General features: G+C 41.3%; 1 protein-coding gene across 3 annotated transcripts in view; it reads left to right on the forward strand.

Annotated features, from left to right (window-relative positions):
- Window positions 1-25,769, forward strand: part of NYAP2 (neuronal tyrosine-phosphorylated phosphoinositide-3-kinase adaptor 2) — a 134,580-nt gene that overhangs the window by 52,875 nt on the left and 55,936 nt on the right. For all 3 annotated transcript variants that reach the window (XM_005489312.4, XM_014268680.3, XM_005489311.4), the window contains exon 4: window positions 8,581-8,879. In XM_005489312.4, the coding sequence (XP_005489369.1) occupies window positions 8,581-8,879 (299 nt within the window). The remainder of the gene's footprint in view (window positions 1-8,580; window positions 8,880-25,769) is intronic.

Raw genomic sequence — 25,769 nt, forward strand, 5'->3', positions numbered from 1 at the left:
CCATCAAGACAAGGAAAGAGTTTTTATAGTATTATTTCTAAATTTAGATGTGAAGCACATTAATATTCTGTTGTGGCAATAATGATCACTTTGTTACACATAGAGAAGTGACAGAAGCAGGGAGATCTTCATGAGAATTTTGTATCTTAGTGAAAAAACCTCTCCAGGCTCTGAGGGGAACAGTTGATACTAATGTACAGGATTTAATGTAGTTTTATTTAGCAGATTGAGACTGTCCTGGGAGGAAGGAGGGAGGGACACCAATGTACACATCTGTGGAGTGATTCCCTTTCCTGTTTCCTGGATTTATTACACTTATCAAAAATATTTCACTTAGTTTTTTGAGTCTGTTTCATTTTGCATAGCAGAGATTGTCACTGCTGTCCACTTAAAATACAGAGTAGTGATTGACAAAAGAGCTGATATCTTTCCTTCAGACATCAGAAGGAACAGAGAGATGGTCATACCTAATAGCACAAGGATAGTTAATTCTAGCTGTAAAGTCAAGGTGATGGACCTAGGCAGGGCTCTTCCAGGTGAAAAAGGATTTTCTGCTGAAGACTTCTATGGGTTCCACAACCTATGACAGCAGTGATGTATCCAGCAGAACATTTATGTAGCTTGGCTGGGTAAACTGCAAAAAAATGGGGGGTTTTTTGTTTCCTGTGCCAGAGTCCTTGTAAGTGTGCATTCCCCTAAAATGAAAATTTTAACATACAATTTGTAGGTTAAATTTTATTTAAATTGCTAATGTCCAAATGTTTTTTTATTAACTGCCAACTGACCCTGATTGTCAATAAAAACAGTGCCTGAAATTGTAATCAGATAAATGCCTGATGAAGAGAATGTAAACTTCCAAATTTTGTTATGTGCTAAGATGTCTGGAGGCAAAATTGCCTCATATGAATATAACAATCACAAGATCTAGAGTGGTACCTGTTGCATAAAACTGTCCATTCAGTGGGACCTGCATCCCTGTCACGCTCCTGCTGTACCTGTGCTGCTGAGACCTTCTCCCAATGTGCCAGGAAGTGCCTCTCCCCTTCTTACCCCCTCACAGGGCACTTAGAAAAGGAAATTAAGAGCCAGATAAGCTCAGGGAATGCATTTTGAACTGCAAATTGTGAATGACAATACTACCAGAAGAATGTTGGAATAACTTGACCTTCAGGTGACCAGGTGTGTAAAAAATAATCTGTATGTTTTGCTATAGATTATGTTAAAGTGCATTGTTTCAGGGGTTTTCCTCTGAACTGAAATGCTGCTCCTCCTGTTCACTGCCACTCAGGACTGAAGAGTACTTTCAGAGTCCTTTCTCTTTGGAACTGGATACCATAGGAAGCGTTTTTAAAAACTATAATTTCCTTGTCAACTTAATGTAAGCTCAGATTTAAAAAAAAAAAAGAAATTAGTGCCACATTTGCTTGAGGGACTGAGAAGAGCATCTGTACAATTAGTATTTGAAATAAGCCTGAATTGGGAAAGGTTAGATCTAGTGTAACCTCTCAGCCCACACAGAGCATTTGGTTTACAGGTCTCTGTCTTAGAGTTTCACCACATTTCATTAATTTGTTCAGATTTTAACTTTTCACAGCATCTGATCCGCAAAAAGGGTTTTTTACTCTGTAAAGATTTCTTTTTTCCATTGAAACTTTGAGTCAAAACTGAAGAAACATTTTCTTCCAGAAACGCCCAAGAATTATTCTGCATGTTAATTTATTCCCATATCTCATTGAAATATTTACTTAGCTGCAGTTGCTCAGGCAGAATGGAGTCTGAGCCATGTGGTTTTCCAGTGAATGTGATAAAAACACAGCCTTGGTCGAGCTCCACCTGTTTTTGACAGGATGCAAAACCCCACTCCATTAATGAGAACATGCATTTGCACTCAGTTTAAACATTGCATATGCTCCATGTCTAATTCTAGGTGACTCTGAACATATGAGCTTTCATTTGCTGGCTTTTAACTGTGCATCCCCCAATGCAAAATTAAAAATAACTGTATCCATATAACAGCAGAGCACTTTCCACTCCAGCCTCTCCAGTGTTGTGTATTCAGAGCCCACAGATGTCCCCATGTGCATCAGCTGGTCACCAGGCACAGGTGGGCTGCAGCACTGGGGTCCCTGTACCAGGAACAGCAGGGACAGTTGGTCCTGCTGAGAGAGCAGTGCCAGGCCTTTGGGGATGCTCAGCCCAATGCAGGCATCCTTAGTCTGCTATAAATAGTAGAAGTGCCAGTGGAAAATAGAACTAGTACCTGCACTTCTGTTCAGACTCATGAAACAATTTCATTGAGCTCTCTGTGGATCTGAAAGGTCCTTACTCCTCAGTTACTCCTTTCCAAACGGTCTAGCTTATGTTAGATTTGTTCTAAAAATAGCAAACAAAGTTATAAATTTATCAGAGTTTCTCATAAAGTGTTTTGGGATTGTTTTGATTTTGCTCTTTTTTTTTTCTTTTTCCCTGAAATTCCAACTCTTGCTAGAATTTTCAATGTTTTGTATTATAAAAGTAGTTCACTGCAGAGCATACCAGATCAGTATTTGAAATCAGATTTTCTGGCATCATATGGAAAACCTGCTGTGGACAGTCTTGGTTAGTTTTGCTGTTATTATCCACTGTGTACTGCAGAGGGATTACAGCTGTCTCTTGGTTGCTCCCCAGGGATTCAGTTCATCTTACAGTGCAACCACAACATGTGGTGTGGCAGTTCAGTTTCTTCTGGAGAATCTTCTGTGAGTCCTGTTGGGGATGGCAGACTGTCAAGAAGAGCACAAAGGGCTTAAAGAAATAACCTAGTGTCAAAATAGGCAGTGGATACACATCTGTCAGTGGTGTTGCTTACAAGAGATTCATGAGGCACAAGCAATTTCCACAAAGCTTCCTGGGTGTTTCAGTGCAATAATTTGGGTACTCAGAGCAGGATTGTCATTGCATGTCTGCAGGATCAAACCCTGGGCCTGTGGGTTTGACAGGTGGGATAAAAGAAGAAATTTTATTTTGTAGCACTAATGTATTCTGTGTATCCTGAGAGGACTGACTTCTTAAGCAGCACCTGATCTCCTACCTCAAAAGCAGAGGCATATGGTAGAGGGAAGAAATTTGATGTGCATAGACATATTGGCTGCTCATTTTAGGCAGTCCTCCAGGTGCACAAAATGGCTCTAAATCTGACCTTTGTTACAACTCATTTGTGCTTTAGCCTATATCTAAAAGGATGGTAGTGTTACCCTCTGGATCTTGATTTGAGATTATGGTGAGTCGTTTGAGTATTTCAGAAAAGTAATGCAGAAAAAAAAAAAGTGTGTATGTTCTTGGGGAATAAGAAGGGGGAACTCTGAAGTGTTATAAAAAAATAGAGATAAATGTGTGTAATTTGCATGTTTAATTTTTGTGATAAAAATGCTATAGATTTGTGCAAAACCATACCTACAGTATAGTTCCTGAATCCATGATTGTGATCCTGTCCTTATTTCTTCAGTATTACATTTCATGGTTTGTTGAAATCATGTTTAGGGGGATAAAAATAGTATATCTTCTGTTGTTTTGGCATCCAACCTCTAATTTACAAATATAATTTATGCTAATCTTGAAAGTGCTTCTCAGATACAAAGTAAAATGTGTCATCCTTAGTATATGTGTGCATAATTTATTCTGATGGGGAATAGACATTTCAAAGCCATTTCAGCCCTTCATATGCAGAACATTTGATATGAGCAGGGCATCTGGATGTTCTCTGCTGGAAGAGCAAGGAAATGGTTAAAACAGCAGTAGCTACTGTCTTAACCCAGAAAATATAAATACACCATGGGATAAACTGTTGTTTGCACAGTCAAGCCAGCTTGTACAAGATCCTTGAGTTAGGTATTTTTATTCCTTTTGTTTTACTGATGATTAGTCATTTCTGCAGAAAATTCTTCCTATGTTATCAGTTAATTTTTTAGCGACTTCTGTCTCTGACTCAGATGGCTTCCCTGGTGGATTAGAAGCATGTCAGGGGGGATTAGCTCAGCGTGGGCTTGCAGCTCCCCACAGGGAAGGAGCCTGGCCATCCATGTGCTTCACTTGCCCTGGAACTCCCAGCTCTCCCCATTCCACAGAGGAGCCTGCAGAGACTCCCAGCTCAGGTTCTGCCAGCAAATGAACCAGTGTCTATGGTCAATCTTCTTCAAGTACAAGAGGAGAAGCAGCTGCTCTTGAAATGGTTTTTCTTGGCTACCTGGAATTCCAACACTTAGAAGGATGGTGACCTTCTGTGGTCCCTGACTGGAATGCATCACAGCAAAGAAATTAAAATACCTTCAAAGATGACAAACACCCAGCAGAGCAAATCCCCCTTCTTCCTGCTTTGGAGGTCAACTCTCATAATCAGGTGTAGCTCCCTTTTTGAACTTGTGCCAAAAAAGCAGAAAATCCAATGTAAAGCAGCACAGGAAGAAAAAAGGAAACCATGCAAAGATGAGGAGAACTATGAAATGGTTCTTAGTGCCTGAGGGATGAAAATAATCCAGTGTAAATTTAAACTGATAGGAGAATTTTTGCATGAAAACCAAGAACAAGGATTGATAGATAGCTAGGAAGAAAATCCATCTCCAGGGTATTCTGACTTTATGGTCTCAGTCCAAGATTTCTACTCCTTACAGCTGCACTGAGGAATTTAATAATTTAATTCTATCTTGTTTATAGTTAAATAGTGACACCAAGTAAAATAAAAGTTTTCATATAACTATTAATTTTTTTTCCAGGAATTAATTCTGTTTCTATCTGGACCAAGTAATGAAACAGCACAGCAAATTAAAATTGTTCTTTGCAATATTAAATAGGAACAATGCAAACTAAAAATGCCACACTGATTGATGCAGACAGCCTCTGGATCTTCTTGTTTGCCATATATTTTTCATCAATGTGATGAAAATTTATTTGCCGTAGTTTTCTAACTTAACAACTTGAAAAAATGTTCAGAGTCAGCAGGAACATTATGACTCATGGCAAAGCAAGGTGGACGTGACCTTTCCCATGCTGTTTACATTTAGACTGCTTTCTGTGTTCATTTCTAATGTTTAGTCTTTCTCTGTAACTTTCACTCTTGTGATATGTAGTGAAATTAATAATATAAAAGACTTTCTCCTCTGTAGTTCTTCAAAGATGTTATTCCATTATTCTCTGCTCGAGTTACATCAGTACTCCAGTATCTGCCCTGTGGATAAGAGCAGGCAGAGCACCAGAAGTGAGCTGTGAAGTGTGCAGCCCTGCCATGACCACAGCCTATGTGCCAGCAGGCTGACACTGCTGCAGGATCAGCCAGGCCATTGTGGTTTGATGCTAGCCCAGTTCTGACCTCTTGCATTTTTTACAGTTATTTAATGCTGTAAATAATTCTTTGTCAGAGAAGCATTTGATCCTGGCCAAGTTCAAATTTAAACTTCACAGAAGAATAATCCAAGTCTGCATTTCCATATATATTAATAAACTATGTAATACTGGCAGCAACTCACATAATACAGTTTTGAAATGAGATAGAACTCATTATCAGTACAATGAGGAGCACAGAGAACTGTCAGAAATAATGGAGTGAGACCTACACAGTTCCTTTCTCTCTCACTGTCTTTGTAGTCACTGCTGCACAGCAAGTTATGTGTAAATCTTTGTCAGCTTGTTGTGCTGAAGTGGGACACATGCTAGCCCCAGCCAATTCCTGTGGCTGTGAGCAGGAGGAGTGTATAAATAAATCCTTTCATTCTGTCTGGGTTCATGATGTAACAACAGCAAGACTGTGCATTGCACAAGTCTAAATGGACCTTCAGGATGCGGCTACCTGAGGGCAGGGGATGCTACATTTGAAATCTGACATCCTGCTTTTGATTTTGTGCTCTTGATGTGAGTCTGGAGTTCTTCCTTTCTCTTTACCCACAGGAGATTTTGGTCTGCATTGCTGAGGTGTGAACTTGGCATCCCACTGTGTGTTTTGCTGGTGTGAACTGGTCAGAGCCAGCTGGGAAACACCCAGCTGCCCTATCCTGGGAATTGCTACCAGTGTAGGGACCAAACCTAAGTCTATTGTGATCCTGGTTAATGACCAGGGCCCAGGACCAAAGATTGGAGGGCAGTCTTCTTCAGTTTTTGGCTTACAGAGCTTCACCAGCAGCTGAGTGTTGGCTCCTGCATTCAAATACAAATGAATACTCCTTTGAATGTGGCTGAAAACAGGAAAATGGTGCTGTGCTGGTTTTCCCTGGTAGCTGAGCAGAGGATGTAGGAAAGCAAGACCAGATCTACTCCAGCTGTGATGCTGCACAGCAGCAAGTTCTGCTCCCATCTGTACCCACAACCTCTCTGTCACCTGGCTCTAGGCTCTTTGCTCTGGAGAAAGTGTAGGAAGCAGGTGAGGGTTTCATCTATGTTGAAATTAAGTAAAGAAAGAAAAATTAAGGTGGGGGGAAGGATTTGATTTAATTATTTAATGATACAATGCATTTAGACACCAGGAGTACATTTTGTAAGTTTTAATTTCTGAAATACAAGATGCAGCAGTTTGGCAAAAAAACATCCCCACACTTCATATAAATGCAGTTCTGTGTATTCTTAGGAAAAGGGTGAAATATATCACCTTAGAGGGATTTGTGCAAGTCCACCCAGCTTGGCATAAGAACCTGGTTTTTGTGGATGGTTCAAACACCTTCTCACAGCAGTGAAGTAAATGTAGTAATTAAATAATGTAAACTGTTAAGAATTGTAATATTGGAGACATGGCAAACTGAAATTTTCTTTGCTAAACATGATTATCCAATAGATTTAAGAAAGGAAGCAGACTCCCCACCTGCATTCTTCATCATGTTTGGATAGTAATCTTCTTTAAATAATATGACAGGCTCTTTCTGTAGGCCAGTGTCAGAGGATTATATTATTTTCAGAACAATTTATGAAAGATTACTGGAGGCATAGTTAATCATTCGAACTAACTACAGGTTTTTTAGAATATTCAAATGAATGAGTTCTACCTCTTGATCTTTCTGGCTGCAAATCCCTTCAGAATTGATGCCAATTAGGATTTAGTAACAACTTGGCTATGAGCATGGACCAGTGTGTGCATATGTGTGGCAGGCATGTGTGCACACATTTACGTTTGTGGGTAGGTGTCAGTGTCCCTGGAAAGTGGCACATGGTCAGTTAGACCTATTCTGTTGTTAACCAGTTTTGAAAGTGGAGAGGAAATGGGATAAAAATGCAGGGAGAATACTAAGCAACAAAGGTTCTGCTTTATCAGGTACAAATATAATATATATATATCAGGTACAAATATTATATATATATATTTAAGCTGTATATATGCAGACTTGCTCATTGCCATTCTGATGCCTTTAGGATAATTAGATACAGCTTGTGTTTCACCTACAGTGAAGATGGGGTGGAAATGAGGTGGCCTTGCTTACTCTTCACCCTTCTGAGAAATGTTCTTCTCTTTTAAAAAAGGAAATGTGTACCAGCACCAAATAAACTTCACCAGACTAAGGCAAGATCAAGTAAGAAACTTTCAGAGAAGGATTTACCCAGATTAGAGCTCTACTCTGTGTGAAGGGGAAACAGGAGCTAATTAGAGCTCTCTGATGCTTCACAGTTCCTGTGCTGACATTTCTGTGTGCCCACAGTGGTACCATTTCAAACCTCCTTGCAAACAGGCCCACATTGACCTGTGTGTGTTGCTGAGTTTCTTTGCATAGTCACTGACTTGCCTGAATTGAAATGTGAAATTGGTTTGCAGTATAAACACCAGTAAGAGCTGTTTTTCAGAACTGATAAGCATGAGTGGAACAAGAATAATATCAAGTTCTCAGTCATACCACCCTCAGAAAAATGCAGTGATTGGTATGGTAGCACTTGTTTCAACTTAACTTTCCTTCTTCTTTACCTGTGTTTCTAAATGGCTGGAGGTTATTTTCTTCCTGGTGTTCCACCTGGTGTCCATGGCCTTTTCAGCTCCCAAACTTGTAATTTACTAGTCTGAAGCTGCTTGTGTTGCTGATTTATGTGGATTTGATGTGATTTTGAGTTTCCTATAGACAAGTAATTTTTAGAATATTTCTTCTCTACCATTCTTTAGTCTCAAGGGAAAAGATTGATTGGATGCCATGAGCCTTGTTTCCCAAGCTACATGAGCATCTGTAGTCAAAGATGTGTCAGAGGGTGTGGATCAATACCCCCTGTTGTATTTCTAAAGTGTTATTCTTTGCCCTACTCACAGTCTCCTGTTTTCCTGAAAACTCAGTTCTGACTTTCAATGTTTGAAATTTGTTCTGTAGAAAATTTCTAGTTAGAATACTATGAAACCTGACAAAAGCTTGTCTTGATTTCTTTTTGTAAAATTCTGAGGGCTTAGCAGTGTATCTATATCTCAGTTGTTGGCAGCTTGTACTGAAAAATAGACTTTTCTAGTAGTCATTTTCTTTCCAGAGAAGAGCATTTCTTGTTTTCAAATTCAAAAACATGGTCTGCTTGTCACAGGCAGAACTGAGACCCTGGTTCCAGATATGGTTCAGGAAAAGAAGGACCTTTTGCTTATATTTGTATTTTCTCTTACAGCATAGGTGGAGAAGTAGCAAGAGGAAATGAAGGCAGCTACGTGGGGAAACATTTCCGCATGGGATTTATGACAATGCCTGCTCCTCAGGACAGACTGCCACACCCCTGCTCCAGTGGCTTCACTGTCAGATCCCAGTCTCTTCATTCAGTTGGAGGAACTGATGATGAAAGCAGCAGCTCTCGAAAGCAGCCGCCTCCAAAACCGAAGCGAGACCCCAACACCAAACTGAGCACCTCGTCTGAAACTGTCAACACTGGAACAACAAGCAAAAGTGGGAAACTACCAGACAGGACTGAAGGTAACCCTGAAATTCTTTGAGAAAAAGGGGTTGATGAGCCAGTTTTAAGATTATCCTGTTGCATTTAAGAATTAGCTGTATGTTTCTCTATTTGTGTAACAGTGTCAACACAGGTATCCTAGACCACTCATGTCTAAATGTTGGACCAACTATCCAACTGTTCTTGATAGTTTTGCCTTTGACATTTATCACAGAACTGCACCACTTACATGGTCTGGATGTATACTGGAGAATGAGTTGAATTTATTCCAAATGAAGGAGGAGGAGATTGTTGTCAGTTAGAATGTTAGGCCAATGTTATCTGCCCACCAGCCAAGGACAACTGACCATACAATTAGCATGGTGCAAACCACAGCTCTGGAAAGGGCTCTTGTCAACAAAGGAGTGAAGAACAGAAATTAATAAAAAGAATACTTCATGGCCCTGAAACTCCTCAGCAAGGAAATATCCAACAGTAAAAATTTTAGCCAGGATGATATTAAGGATAGCCCAAAGCTTCTGTTTGTGTCCGAGTCTACATTTTCTCTTCCCATTCCTCCCAGTTACATTTCAGCCAGAGAATTAACAAATAGTTTTAGTAAACACATTGCTTCCTTACTCTGCACTGCTAAAGATGAGCTAACACTGTAGGGGTCATCTCCTTCCTTTATTCCATGCTGTAAATACATTCTGTGCAGCAGTAGGACCAGCTGTACTCTCTCCTAGAGAGATCAGGATGACTCTGCTTCACAGTGTGAACTGTAGGAAGGAACCCATAAGAACAAATGGTTTTGATCAGTGCTGGTGTCTCCCACTGCTGTGTTACATATCAGTTTGACATCTGATGCAGCACGTTGTCCTCCTAGTGTGTATCCCTTTGCTTGGTGCTGTGGCCAGAAATACTTGTTAGCTACATTCATGCTATGACTCTCTTTGAGCAAATCTGGTTTTAAAAAGTTGTCACTGATAACAAAGATGCCCATGAATGTGTAAATCATGGTGGCACATATGTCTATGATTGTGAAGTTGAACACAAGTGCTGGGCACAGCTGTGGATTTATTTATGGTCTTGGTAGTTATTGTGCTTATGACATTTTTCATGAATTCCATATCTTGTCTTATTCAGCAACCATGACATCAACTCCATGCAGACTAACATGAAAAATGCAAGCATTAAGTGACTGTCCTTAACAAAAGCAGTTTTCCACAATTTTACTGGACCAAAGCCTACACAGAAACCATTTAACTTTGATATTTAAATTTTCTTATCAGAAAGTCTTTCAAATTTTAGTTTACTATCAAAAGAGGCAAAAACTTGGTCTGATATGCTCTGAGGTGAAAGGCAGGAGCTCTTACATTACGCTAAACCTCTTTTTAAAAATGCAACATTTTAAAGTATTTTTATAATTCTTCAATATGTCTCTTAGGACTCTTTTTCCCTGAATCTGTCCAACCAGAATCACCAAGACTAGATGAAGTTTGTTTTGCAGACAGGGTAGTAGGAAAGGGTTTAATGTATTTTAATTTGTATAATGACTCTTCCTGCAAGTGTGAATTGAGTCACACAGTACATGGTGCTGTTCAGAACAGCTGACCTCAGCACCATCTCTAGGATGGTTAGGAATGGAGTCTGTTTTACATCTATATCCCAGCCCTTTTCCTCATTTGCTGAGAACCAAGAGAACTTGACAGATTTGAAGTAGCAATAATAACAGTGATAACTGAAATACGTCCAAGTATTTTGCCAGCCTCACAGCAGTCATGGCAGACACCTTATACAGTTTTTGTCCTCACAGAACTAGATTTTCTTCAGCATTATTGTCATTCTGGAAGGTTCTGACAATTTTGTTTCCTTTCCCTCATCATCATCTGCCATCTGAAATTTGAATCGAAGAAAGGAATATGTAGTCATGTCCCTTCTGACAGATTTCAACGTTCAAACTTGGTTGACATTTCTGTTTCCAAAGACACTTTTCCTCCTCCACTCTGTGCAGGTTGAGCTTGATCTATCCCATCACACGAGTTATGAGTGACATGTGTGGTGCTGCAGCCTTGTTCTCTCTGGTTCCTCTGCATGACAACGGTGCCATACCAGAGTCCAAGGATTGCAGAGCACCTTGATTCTCACTATTGTTATCAAGAGCTGAATATTCATAGCAAATCTCTGGAAAAAACTGATGAATGAGTAATACTCCCTCACCAGCATAAAAGATAATACCTAAATGTTACTTTTCAGTGTGAATAAATGCCTTCATGGAACATTAAGAATATCTCTGATGTTTAATTTATGACATGTATTATGCTCATTCTGCTGCTTTGCAAGAGCAGCAATGGGCACTTTCAGGCTAAAATGAAGAAGTTCCTGGAGGTTTTCAATTGACAGAACCCTTTAATCTTAGTTGGTTTTGTGTGTTCAGAATGCCTGCCCTGCTTGTATGTATACTATGTATACACATCAAAGTGTTTAATACATAGAAATATCAGATTGTAGGTGTTTTGGTTTGGATTGGGTTTTTTATAAGGGAACAGTCAAATTTTAGCACAGATATATTCAAGGGTGGTACAATATGGTGTTCAGATGAACAGAACTGGATTTCTAAGATGTTTTACTCTCACTAGGAGAGGCTTTGTTATCAGCTGTGCACTCCAAGGTAACATTTTTTGATGAATTTTCACAGTAATCTGGCTAACATAGGAATGTTTATATAAAATCTACGGTCATACATTGATTAGAACCTCTAAAGAGGAGCAGAACAGATGGAAGCCAAAGTTCATTACCTGCAGTATTGATTGATACAAACATTAGACAAGCTTTGCCACTGAATATGAAATTATTATTGTTGCCCAAAAATAAATTCCCAGCAAATTTAGTATATGAAATTTTGCTCAGAGAATCCTGTGAAACCCTGATTCTAGTAGTCTTGTTTTTTGTAGGTCATTACTTATGTTTTTACCTATGTAACAATTCTCATTCTAGTAGCAAACTTTGAATTTGAGATTTTGTAAGTCTGCCTCTTCCCAATTTCAGGTGAGAAATTCTGTAGGATACAGTATTCATGTTTTCTTTTGGATGTCTTTGAAAGCTCAGGTCCAAGAACAGGCAGGTTTAACTTTCAGTCACCGTTGTCTATATTGTACCCAAATATTTGTATATGCATGTGTCTCACACATTTGCATGTACTTGTGGTATTGACAGGCTAAATGACTAGAGCCTTTTCCAGGAACTATGGGAGATAATGATGAAAACCCCTCTTGTTTCTCCATCAACTACCATGGAATCTCTACAAAGGATTAGTCAAAATTGTTCTCAGCCTAAATTTTTATGGCTGTGCAGAATAATTCAGACTATAATGTCAATTGTCTGACCTGGCGGCTACTCCTGAAAAGGAATTTGCTACATTTTCTAGACAACCAGGGACAGCCTCATCACTCATTTTTATTAAACATGTTTACTTTTTGCTTTTTGATAATGATCCTGTTTGTACAAACAAAAGCAGTAACTGATAGTAACTTTGATCTCTTTTTGATCATGGTGAAATCAAATATTGAATATTATCCCACGGTAATATCTGCCATGACATTAGATTGGTTTGAATATGTCTGACTTCACTGCAGAAGGGGCAGAATAACTTTGGTCATGAGCTTGAAGGACCTTTTCCTCCTGAGCACAAATAGCAGCAGTAACACCCCCACTGGTTCTGTGCACTTCTCCTGTAAGGGCTCTGGCTCCCATATTTGTGGGAGTGTGAGAATCTTCCCTGAAGTTGCAGTGACACACATTGGCCCCGTCTTATGCAGCAGCACTGGGTTTGTTTTGTTCATCCCAGCCTACCTTGGCTCTGCCTGGAAGAGCCCTCTCCAGCCTGAGGGCATCCTTCTTTTTGACTTTAGCTGTGTTGCTGTGTTTCCACACTTTATATCCTCTCTTGTGCTTTAATATTCCATTTTTCACTCTTTAGGCTGCCTCTCATATGCACCCACTGAACGCCTTCCACCCAATGCATTTCTCTTCTGTGACAGATTTCTAAAAAGTGTTTTTTAAAAATGTGGGTTGTCTTTTCTTCAGGGTTTTCAAACTCTGGTAGGAACAGCAAACAAATGGAGCTGTGCCCCATGCATCACACATTGGAAGTGAGAAGTTAACTGAAAAGGGTAATTTAAAATAACATTTCAGCATAGAAGGCATATCTAATCTTCATCCTGAAAGGCTCTTTATTGCAGAAATACAGGAGTATAATTAATTGATTTGTTTTCAGTGCCCAGTCTCACAGAAAAAGGAAGTAATAAAGCAGTATAATTGGCTGATGTAACCAGCCTCAAGCAGGGTTTTTGATATGATCACTGCATGTCTACAGGAAAGGTTTACAGATCTGCTGCAGTGCAAATAAAAATGAAAAGATATAAGTAAACTGCATTTTGAAAGTTCATTTTTTGTTATTAAATTCTGCTTAGTCATATGGAGTACTACATTATATAAAAATACACATGAAATACATAATTTGATTATGAAATTTAATTTATGTCTGCATAATACATGTGTAATGAGAAAGCAGGCTCTATATACTTGCATGTACATCCAACATCCAAACATGCACACAGATACCTGTTAAAACTCAGAATAACATTTTCACAATGCTATTCATGGTTGTAATTCTGCTGCTGCTGCTAGAGCAAAGGAAAATTTACCACTGATGTGAGAAAATGCTTGCAGGAGACCCACCTCTTGAACCCACTCAATTTGTTTAGTGTTTTCCTTCCAAATGTCTTGGGAAAGAAGATATCCTCCTTGCTGCTGCCTTCTAAGCCCTTGCAGTGAGCTCAGCAATTTCTAAGGTGGCCAGCTTGTAAGGAAAATTTTTCTCAGGAGCAAAGCAATTACAGTAACTGTAACTGGGCTTGCAGTCCAGTTGGTCTCTCTCATAAATCCAGTTTTCTGTCAGCTAGACTGGTGGCTCTTCATTGTAAATTTGAACTTTTGCTGCTCTCATTAAGCAGAGTTTGGGTTAAAGGGATTTAGCACTTTTGCTGGTTTTACATAGAGCTGGTTTCCTTTTATTTCCTACCTTAGTGAATAATGTATTTAACCTGAACTTGGAAATAGTGTCCTCTGTGGTAACCATGACATGTCACTCCTTATAGCCAGATCTTATTCCCAGATCTTTTCATCCATGCCTACTAAAGGAAGAAATGTCTTTAATAAGCCCTATTCAGGCCTAACCAGTTTAAAGGGACTGACAGGTGGGTTCTGGTGGGTTGACCTGTGGGCAGTTTAAGATGCTCCTGCTGACACAGCACAGTGCAGTGTTTTAGGGACGTGGTTTTGAGGAGTGAGTGCTGCTGCACCCTGTGATAGGAGCTGTGACAGAGGAGTGAGCAGGCAGGCCTGGGGAGCAGCATCCTGCAGTGCAGCCTGTCAGAGCCCTGTGCAGGGAGCACCAGATTTGTGCCATGGCTCCTACCATCAGCTTCCTCACAGCCTGGGCCACTTGTCACTGTGGCTGCAGTGCTGGGATGTGGCCTGGGAGCAGGAAGGGCAGCATGGCAGAGCAGCACAAGGGTGTGCTGCCTCCTGAACTCCAGCTCCAGGGCATTCTCCCTGGGCAGGGGCTCCTCAGCCAGGTGCTGTCTGAGCTGCAGTAGGTCGTTGTGCTGAGAGGCATCAGTGCTTGCATACTGTGCACTGTATAATTTACAGCTCAATTCCTCTTTCCTACAGCCTGCACAATTTGAGCACAGTTTTCCCTGTGGGAAGCTGCAGCTTGGTTCACATTAGCTATATAGGTATAACGTGAGCTGCTGTTGAGCAGCCATGTGTAGAGCAAGGTGTTTTCCTTCACATACCTTAATCTGATTCTTGATCTCAGTGCTGTCTTACCCATAATTGTTTGTATGCTGCACTGTATCTCTTGCAGCCTGTGAGGCTTGAGAGAGCTTAACTTCAATCTGTGAACACTGGGAGAAGGGCTAGCACTGATGAAGGGGAAAGTCAAGGGCAGAAAAGTCAGAAATCACAGGCCTTGTTGTCAGTAGAGTGAGGTGGAGTTGGCTTTCAGCTGCCATGCCTGACTCCAGAGAAGTGTGTACCCTGTGTTTCCAGCTGGCATGGGGATGAGTATGGTGTCTTGAGCAGTGTTAGAGCCATGCAGCCCCTAATGGAACCCTGGCAAGTCTTTCCCTTTGCTCTGCCCTGCCCCTCCCAGCCTCCTTGCTGCCCCAGGGATTGGAAGGGTGGAGAGCAGCACTGGGCCTGACTGTGTTGGGATTCTGCCCAGGAGCTTTTTCCCACTGACCTGCATTCAAGCAGGTAGAACATGGCAAAGATTTTATTCTGTTCTCTGGTATTTAATAGCTTAGAGACTTTCAAAGGCTTTGCTTTTTGGGTGGTGGTGGTGGGAATAGTTTTTCAGTGCTTTGGGATTGGGTTTGCTCTGCTTTTGCTGAGACTTCAGTTTGCCCCTCCCTGCAGCAAGTCAGTTTTCAGATTGCAGTTTCCAGAGCTGCTTTACCTCCCTGCATCACCTTCAGCCCTTCATCTTTCCAGGTCTGTTTCCTCATCCCTCAGAGAAGCAAGGGCAAGGGGAAAGAAGGGAATGAACATAGCAGATCTCATAGCTGTTATAATAGCTTTCTGTGCAGAGCAATGAACACAGTGTGATTTTGGGAGGGATTTATAAACAAGTTTTGAAGCCACAGAGGGAATATGTTCTTACCCTCAAGGCACATATGCAGGCTCATTAATGTTAATGGAAGCTGCAAGCATTGAACAGAAAATAGACCAGGCAGTGGTAAAAGACACAAAGCTCTGTTACCCACTTGGGAATCACACAGTGCCCAGGACTTGGCAGCTGGTACTTTAGCTCTGTTCTGCTAGTCTAGCCTGTGTACTTAGTGATGTTTTTTTGATTCTTCTTAATTTAACAAAGTTGCTTTATGTATTCCTCCTTGCTCTTTTCACGATAGGATGTTGCTCATTTGCTGAGACTCTGCACCAGAGTTAAAAAATCCCAAAATGAAGTGTGCAGCTCCCCTGCAGTACAGCTATTGCTCTGCTCTCAAGAGTGATGGAAGCTCTGATGTTCTTGATAATGGAAAAGCCTTAATAATGTGAGTTCAGGGAGTGTTGTGCTGATTTACCAGATTAACTGCAAATGCAGTCAGTCCAGGAGGAGCTGCCGGCCCTCAGCTGAGGCCAGCAAGCTCTGCTAAACATTTGTGATTCCTGCTGTGAGCATGTGGGCTTTTCTGCACTCTCAGTGCAGAGCCCCAGTGCTCCAGGGCTCCGGGGAGTTTATAAGCCTGGTCACAAGCCCAGGTCCAAACTGCTGGTGAATTCAAATCATTCTGCCCTGAAATGGACTGGACCACCTCAGACCTAAGAGCAGTGCTGGGCATAATGCAGGCATAGTGTATGGGAGATTTTCTCAGGCTGCTCTCCTCTGACTGTACAGGTCACTGTAGCCCCTGGACATGCCAACAAGGCAAGGAAATGTGAGCCACTCATTCATGCAGTTATCTGGGTCTAGGACAGAGTATTAGCGTGGGATCACATCATATGAAAGTCAGTGGGCTGTTTTTAGAGCCAACCCACTCCTGGAAGTACTTCACGTGTGCTCTTTGAGGTGTCCAAATCAATAATCTCTGCCAGGAGGAGCAGACTGAAGGGGGAGTCTCTGAAGAAAGCTAAAGTGTGGGTGGTCTTGTTCACTGCATGGTTAATTTGCAGCCTCAATAGACAGACCCTATGTAACTGTAAGGTTAAAATATCAATAAACCTATTCATTGTCAGCAGGTCATCATATTTGTAACTTTATTTCATTTTTTGTTTTGTTTATACCTCAGGGGACCATAATACTGAAATATTATGAGCTGAAATACTATGAAATACTAGATTCTTGCATTATTTTGCTTCACTGAATGGCTCTGAAGTCAAGGCCAGGAGAGGAGGAGAAATCCAGGTTAATTCTCTTGCCTTGTTTTGACAGCACATCACAAATTGTTAAGTAAAATAAAATGCCTCTGAAACTGCAAAAATAACAATCTGAGAATACTCCTACTACACTTCTGTTTTGCATAGTGGTTTTGGCATGTTTTCTGTTAAAGGCATTGTGGACAAATAAGTAAGGGTTTGAGGGATCAGATTGAAATCCTAAAGCCCCTGTTTACTCTCAGAGCTGGTCTGTGGTAATAGATGTGTCCAGCAAAATTAATTTGGAACTAAAGACAAAAGCCACAAAACAGCTGCACTTTTTATTATACAACAAGTACATTGGATTTCCACCTCTGTATTACCTTATTTTTTAAACTGGTGCCCTAATTCTCTTCTCACTTTAACAACCAAATGAGACAAATCCTTATGGAGTGAAGCATGACTGAGCTCTTAAAACATTTTGAGCCCCCTGCACTCACATTGGCTTTACTGGGAATGCGCAGTGCTTACAGAATCACATCCCAAGAGATTAAAGTCTAGCTCCAGGTGAGATCCTGTCATGGCCAGCCTCTGTTCCATTGGTGCTTTCTTTCTAATGACTGTTTGAATATAGTAGTCCTGATTGGTGCACTGCTTTGCTGCTTTCATCCTTTCCACTTGGCTTAATGCTGGATGACATCAGGCAACATATGCCTGACATGCTGCAAGTGTGTTTGGCACGTCATGCTTGTCCGTCTGTCTGTCCGTGTGTGAACGCTGCTGTGCTGGGGTAATGTGCATGGCCCTGACAGCTCCACAGAGCACAGCTCCCTCCTTGCACTGCCATCAGCTTGCCTGGAGGTCACAGTGTACCAGCCTGGGCTTCTCACAGATGCAGAAGGGATGCACACATAATTTTAGTGCTGATTTTAGTGGCTGTAACTTTAAACTGCTGGCATGTCAAACAAGAAGCGCATATCCCAAAGTCTGAGATGGTTTGTAGCTGGCTGCTAGTTCAGGGTGGGGAAAGGCTTAGAAGCAGGCAGTAAAAAGCTGCAGCATGGTGTACTTGACATCAGTAAGAGCTTAATATCCATTTCCAGTGCAGTGGTATAATATTTGCCTTGGCTCCTATAATTTCTCTGAGATGTTCATAAAGAGTACTCTACCTTCAAATTCACTACCCTCCTGCATATAATGATTGAAGACTTATAGCTCCCCTTATTCTTAGTGGTAAAACCAATGCTACAAGTACAGGACTCTCAGAGTATAAACATGCCTGGAACGCCAGCAGTATTGCCTTTGGGTTGTTGGCCCTACTAGTGCCTTGTGGGATTAAGGAGACTTCTGGCATTCTCCCCTTCATGCATGACTGCAAATGGAGCTCTCTCCTCTGGGTAGAATACCAAAGGATGGACTGGCTATAAACCTTGCCTTAGAATCATTGAGGTGGTGCCAGAAGTCTCAGTTTCAATAGGGTTAGGATTTTGTTTAAAACAATGCAAGTCTCTTAACATTTGAATTTTGGTGAATAGGATGGTAAGCAATCTTTTGATTAAAAAAAAGAAATCCACAACCACAAAAGCAAAGATACCAAAGTATGCCAAGCAGAAACTTGAAGCTAAAGGACTAGTGTGGATGAAAAAGCTTGATAATATGTCTAGCCTTCTTATTTTCTTAATTATGAGTGTTTGCAAGCAAAGGCATGAAAACTCAAAATGTTCTATGATTCTGAATTTATTTTCTGTTAAGGGTGAAATAATTTATACTGGTGGTGTGGCCAAATATCTGCAGTGACTCATTGCCATATGATCCCAGTTCTGCAAATGCATGCTTGCATGTCAGTAAGTGTTAAGCCAAATGGAGACTTCTGTAAAACAATACTAAGCATTGTCTCCCAGGGGTGTAAGTGGAGGAGCAGCCACTGGCTCACATGACCTTGAGCATTTCACTTGTCCCTCTGTGTCACAGATTCCTTCCTTGTAACACACAGATAATGATAAAACTTTTGTTTAGAGAGGTAATTTGTAATCAGTTTATGATAAGAATGTTTGTTCTCACATTGAAAGCTTGAGCTGATAGGACACTGCTTTTGTGAGCAGCACTGTAGAAAGAAAACTTTGAGTGAAGGGAATATGTGAAAAACACTGTCCTTGCTAATGTGGAATTCCACACACCTGGCAGGGTTTAGTTTGTGAACTCAGGACAGTCACTGTGAAAGGCAAGAGTCCAAGCAGCCACTCAGTGTAGGAACTGCTCCAGTTCCCTTTCCCAGCCTCCTGTGGGTATCACTGATGCTGCAGAGTGTGAATAAGGATGGCAAAAATCTGAGCTGCCTTTATGGTGCAGCTCAGAAATGCTGAATGCCAGGGGTTTACAGAACAGGCAGTCCCAGGAGATGGTGTGTAACAACCCCCACGGAGCTCAGGCTGTTCTGAGCTGTGCTCTGCCATAGACTGTGCCTTGGTGGTGGGGGTGAATTCCTGCAAAGAGCTTCACTTCTGATAAACAACACAATGAAACAGGCTGTGAACACTAGGTTATAGCAGTAATTTCTGCTTTCCCCTTCCTTTTTCTGCTCCATCTTTGTCTTTTTATCCTCCATCTTGGCTTCTCAGCTGGAACAATGAGGTCAAGCCTGACATTTGAAACAGGAGATGCTTCTCCTAAAGCTTGTTTGGAACTGCTCAAAACTCTGTCAGAATGGCACTGTCCACTGCAGTCATACCAGCTGAATTTATGGGGATTAGGCCCAGCTGCTTGACCCTTGTAGATCAACACTATTACAGGCTCTACTAGTTTCACTGCACTATTTTCAAATAAATGCAGGATGGAATGATAGATGCCAGTCACACAGAGAAGCCTTGAATGTGAGGCAGCTGATTACGTGTGGCCTGTCTGTAATTTTGTCAACATTTTATTTAGAGCTGAGGAGAGAGGAGTCACCCCTATGGAGATGAAAGTAAAATTAATAGCTGGGAGGCATTTTTCCTCAAGCAGATTACAGTGGGTATTTCATACCACTCAGACTCTGACCATAGTGCTGTTGCTGTTACATTTCCAGGCACTGCTGCCTGCCTATGAGCTGCTCAGTGTTCTTCCACTTCAGCTGTCATCATATTCACCCAAAAATGTTCAGTGACAACTTACAGGAACTGCTTCTGCAGGGTCACCTTGTGGCCTTTTGATAAAGGATAGAGTGCCCCTTTCACTAACCTCTTGTTCATTGTGGCTCATTTGCTTTCTGCTGCTCCTGCTGTGGTGACTCATCTGGCCCTGGCCATCAACCTTGTGCTTTGTTTTGAGATGTGAGCTCAGTGGTGGCAGAAGGACCTGCCGGATGTGTCAGTCAGTGCAGCTTTGTACAAGTGCCTCAAGGAAAGAACTGTGCAGAGACCACTGGACTTCTGGGGGACAGGGGGTTGCTGAAATCTGCCGGTTCCTTGTCCCTGGTGCTGGAGCCAAGGAAGCACAGGAGCCTCTGTGGGGCTGCTGTGCCTGTGGAATAGTTGGACACAGCACATCTCATGTTGAAGTCCCCAAGAGCTCAGTATTCTGTACAATACCACCTTGGTAGGCCTGCCAGTTTGATTTAATGGACTGCAATTATTTTAGAAGCTTGGCAAACAGATTGTTACTTATATAAGCAAATAATGCATTTGACCTACTTATGTTAGCTGTAAATAGAAGATAGGCATTGCTGTGGATCTGAAAAATGAGGAGTCTCATATCTCTGGATAAATTATTCAAGTCATTGCATATAGTAATTGCTAGACTTCTGGTCTGGTTGTTTGTGAACCGAAACAACAAATCAAGTGAGCAAATAAGGCTATTTTTCTAGATAAATAGAGTAGGTGAGTAAAACTTCCTGTTTCATTTAGCATTTATCTAAATCTAGCTTGATTTTCTTTTTTACCATTTTTTCATTAAATAATGTTGGAGTCCACTATTGGGGTGTGTGTCCTGGTTTTAGAAATCCCCCAGAGCCGGGAAGTTTTGCAGAGATTTGTTTCATTCAGTGTCTCAGTGAGCACTGGGTCATTGAGCCTGTGTGCAGTTACCTTCTCCAAGAAGTTCATGGAAGTTCAGCAAATTATTTCCTACATTGTTGCCCTCAGCTGTCACAGGCAGCAATGGATAGCAGTGTTGTTCCTGGGAAGCTGCAATCAGCCTGGGGTCTGCCTCTGTTACCAGGAGCACCAACAGATAATGCCACAGAGGCTTCAGTGCCTTTGGGCTGCAGAGAGTAGGAGGAAGCAGCTCAGCCCTCAAAGGGTCACTGCTGTTGTGGTGTCCTCTACACACCAAGCTCATGTGATGCAGGTGGCTAAGGCATGTCCTGATGGGACTTAGCTCTTCACACACCACCAGAAACTTCCCTTTATGGACAGAGGAGAGATCTTTTCTTTCTAAGGCAAACAGAAGTGCTGCTGCACTTGAGCCATCCCCTGGCTCAGCCTGTAGAAGCTCAGAGCATCACCATCTTTGGTGTGGTAGTCAGGGAATCTGATAATTAGGGAATAAGATAATTAAGGATACAGGGCAGCTGCAGAGAGGGAGAAGGGGCAGCTAGTGGAGGGAGACAGCTCCATGAGAACTTTACCACAACAAAAATGCTGATTTGGGGGCTGGGGAAGGCTGGTGTCACCCATTGTTCTCTGTGTGAAGTGCAGTCAGTTTGTGGGGAGTTATAAGAATAGAGCAGTAGCAGTTAATTCACAGTAAACCAGCAAACTCTTCAGGTTTCATTTTCACAATGACAGTCATGACTCCATAAATAGTGCTATAAACTTAGAAGGGCTTTACTGATGTTTCTGCTCTGTGGCTGTTTTACTGTCTTGCTGTACTCTGCTGTGAACATGCTTAACCCTTCAGTACTCCAGCTCTGTACAGGCTCCTGCATGAGAGACACCAACAAACAGGCACATAGACTTTGTAAATTAATTTTTCTGCATGCATGATTCACTAGTTCTGTTTCCACATTCTTCACTAATGATGCTTGTGATAGAGAAATTTCAATACCAATTGCCTTTCTCTAGAATTCCTCCAGACTATATAGAGTTACAGAAATTTTTATTGTCACTGTAACACTGGTTGCAAAACCTGTTTTGCATATTGCAGAGTTCAGAATGAACCAGAACTTCAAAAATACTCATTGCATGTGTGGGCAGCGTGAGGATCTTTCCCCAGTAATCCTCCCACCTCTCTGTCCTCAGAGCCTCTTCTGGAACTTCTATAACTTAAACCCATGCATTGCCAGAGATCTGGCCCTTTCTGTCTGGTCATATTAGTTGAAGAATATTTTTCTGGATAGGTACCCAGAGAGTCACCCAAAAGAAGTTACTATGAGATTTTCATTTGCCTCCACTTGCACTCAGCACATCAGTTTTCCTGTAAAAGGAGTATGATTCAAATTGACTATTCTTTCCTTAATCATCCAAAGTCTTAGTTTTTCTGCCTTACCAGGCCTGTGCCATCTGACAATAGCTTTCAGCCTCAGTGAAATATTTCTATTTTTTTTTTCTGTACTATTTCAGTGAATAGTACAGAACAGCTTGATTGCAAATAATTTGTCATTATTTCCCAAATACCAGTTTCTTTTTTTCTTTGCCTATTCAATGTCATCTGGAAAAATAGAGGACATCAATTACTTATTCTTTCAAAAGACAAGATTCTGAAATTCAAAATATAGGAGAGCAGAAATCTGGGCATTCAGGAGGAGACATTCACTTTGTAATTTTTCATAAGTTTTTGGAGACCTTTGCACTCTAGGAAAGGCTAATTGGCCAGGTGGAGGTACAGAGAAGTGAGAGCTGTGAAGGGGAAAACCAGTCTGCTCTGGAATGTGGCAATTTAGGTAGGGAATCTCTGCACCATGCTGACACTACAAAGGTTTTGGCATATCCTGGCACGTCTGGGTCTGCCCCATCTGTCCTGATGCTGCAGAGCAAAGGACAGGCAGACCCTGCTGTGCTGGAAGGAGCTCTGGCAGCAAGGACTGGTGCCCTGGGCTGGCTTTTGTGAGCCCCAGGAAGGTATGGCAGCCTGGGCATGGGCACAGTCTGTGGTGCTGGGGCTGGTCAGTTCTGTGGCCCTGAGCTGTCCCTGAGAGCAGAATGACAGGCACCAAGGCTGGAGACAGCTGCAAGAGGGATTGCAGTGCTGGAGCAATGCAGAACTGGCTTTAGCTGCAGGCCCTGATTCTGCTCTCTTTTGTACTGATGTTTAATTCTGGACTATCACTCCCAGAACCACAGGCTCTCCACCACTTTCAATTAGAGCAGAAATCAATAATTTTAAAAGCCAAAAGAAGTTGCAGCCAAAATAAAGGGACCTGAATACTTTTGAGGAAATGTCCTTAATCATAGCCTTGAGACATGCAAGTAGCACACGAGCATTATTTTATGACACTGACTTTTAGTCCTTCCATTTTCAGTATAGTTTTGTCCTCTTTAAATGCCCAAATAATTTCCAGTAAGAGCTAATAAATTCAGGAGGGGGAAGAAATAGGTGCTGTTTGAAACCATTGTGCTGAAACCACCTATTGTCTGTTTGAATTAATCAGATGGTTCTTTTATTCCTCCCATGTGCTTCCCTTCTTTTAGAGCATCTTTTAGGAAAGGAGGAGGTAACCTGCAGGGAAGGGCCTTGTGTCCATGAGGACAATGCTATTTTGAGAACCAGATTTATTTCTTGAGAGAAATGCATTCTCTGATGTTACTTCAAACTGTTGATGATGTTTCAATAATCACTTGCTAAGATGCATCTTTCTGTGTATATTTTATGGCTGTTCACAGTGTAGGAATATTTGCCTTCAAATATTTCTTGGAGAAGAAAAGATGCATGTTCATCACTGCATGTCTCCAATAACTACATTAAATTTTTTTTGCTTTCTACTGTTGTTTTCCAATGATAGGAATTGCTGTGCAAGTTTTGATATAAACAAATAAATTAAAATAAAAACCTTGTGTAAAATACCTTAGAGCCTAACATAAGAGAAGTATAAGAAGGCAGAAGAGAAATATTGAAAGGTGGCATTAGGAGGTAAAATGATAGGTGAAAAGAGATGATTTAAACTTAGGTCTCCTGAGTGTCAATCTTTTGCGCAGTTCAGACAACTGTGTCTTTTAAAAATTTGTTTCACTAATACTATTAAAACTTCATCTACAGAGATAATGAAATCTAACTCAGTAGAAGCACTTTTAGAAGCACATAATCTCTTATGGAAATTGAAAGGGAACGTTTTTCCTGTTTGTGGTTTTATTCTGTTTGTTACAGTGAACAGAAAAATTCACTGAAGTGGTCTGTGGAATGCAAAAGCTGGAAAATACACAAAAGACAATATAAAATGACAAATTTTAATTTTTAGATGTTTTCACTCATTCCTTATGCAGTGAGCAAATAATAAACAACAATCTAACAACATATTTTCATATTTCAGTGTCTCCTTAAAGAATAAAAGTATACTTCAGAAGGATAAGAGAATCATTCTGTATTTCTAAAATTAACTATGAAAGGGAGATTATCCGTGTATGTCTAAAAGTTATGCATAACCTTTGCACTACAAATATCTCATTTCAAAAATGTCATGTTCTCCTTATACAGTAGGGCTTCCATGAGGCTATTTTAAGCACTGTGCTTCTTGCTTCCAGATGAGACCTGGAGTTACCAGAGCTGCATCTCGTTTCCCTTAAAGCTTGTTGGAACCAGATAGCTGCTTGGATAGTGCCCTACTGAGCACACAGAGTTCCTGCTCAAGCAGCAGGATTGTTTGCAAGGGTTGTTGTGCCTCCAGGTTATCAGCTGTGGTATTTTGGGTGGCTCTGATGCAAACAAGGAGGTGCTGGCACAGCATTCAGAGCTCCCAGGGCAGCTCCAGTGGGGACAGAGGCCCATGGAGCAGGTGCTGAGCATCATTCCCTGAGCACATCCCCTGTGCTCAACCTCCCCACAGGCCTGCTCTCTTGTGCTTGTGGGTCTGTAATAGAAGCACTCACAAGAGGTTTGTGGTGCCCTCTGAGATGGATGTTTGAGGAAAGCTGCACCTGGTGGGGAAAGAAACAATTCTCACTTTGATTTCTTCCACTTGGCTTTGGATCAGGACTCGTGTATGATGCATACAAGTGGCAGAGTCACAATACAAGTTACAGGCAACAGTTTCATCAAGGACATAGTAATTAATGTTGGAAAGCACTTAATTACTCCATGTTTAGAGCAGACAACATGGCAGCATGGGTATCACCAACATGCCAGCATGGTTCACTTTTCATAGAAGTTCATGTTCCCAGCAGGCACCGAATGCTTCTTCTGCCTGATAAATGTCAAGTACTTTAAGCAACCCTGCCTGTTCTTATCTGGAGATTGCCAAATCATTTCCTTTCATTGGGTTTGGGATCCTGCCAGGGCTTCTCCATTCATGCACATCTATCCCTGCCAAATGTTGGTAACACCGGAAACTCCTGCTCCTTTCATTGGCTTTGCACAGCTTTGTTTAGCTGCAGGATTCCTGCTACTTTTCTCTCTTGTTCTGGGCTGGAGCAGTAGTTCATGGTTCATATTCCATTTATGGGTGTGCTATAGAGTTCAGCCCTTGCCAGGGAGCTGTGTTTCAGAGTAGAAACTGTTGTTAAATAAATTTAAGTGTCTTGCACCACAGACTTCTTAAAGATAATTCAGTTTGCCTCCTGAATGTCCTCCTGCACCTGAGGGAGTTCCTAGTGGGTTTGAACAGTTCCTCTGTTCCTAGTAATGATAAAAACCTTTCTTTGTTATTAAGTCTATCCATTTACCTGTGTACTTTCTCTAGTGAGTCTTATAGCAACAGATGTTCATGCTCTGAGGACCATATAGGAGGTAACTTTTAAGGTTTCTAAAATATTTAAACAATTTAGTTTAAAATTTTAGTTTGAAAAGCCCAATTTGTCATGAAGGGGAAAAGATCTCAGTAACACACCCTGGAAATAGATGGTTTAATAAAAATCTAGAGCAGAGGAAAAATGCTTTAA

This window comes from Zonotrichia albicollis, chromosome 9 (genome assembly GCF_047830755.1).
Source record: "Zonotrichia albicollis isolate bZonAlb1 chromosome 9, bZonAlb1.hap1, whole genome shotgun sequence".
Classification (NCBI taxonomy): Eukaryota; Metazoa; Chordata; class Aves; order Passeriformes; family Passerellidae; genus Zonotrichia; species Zonotrichia albicollis.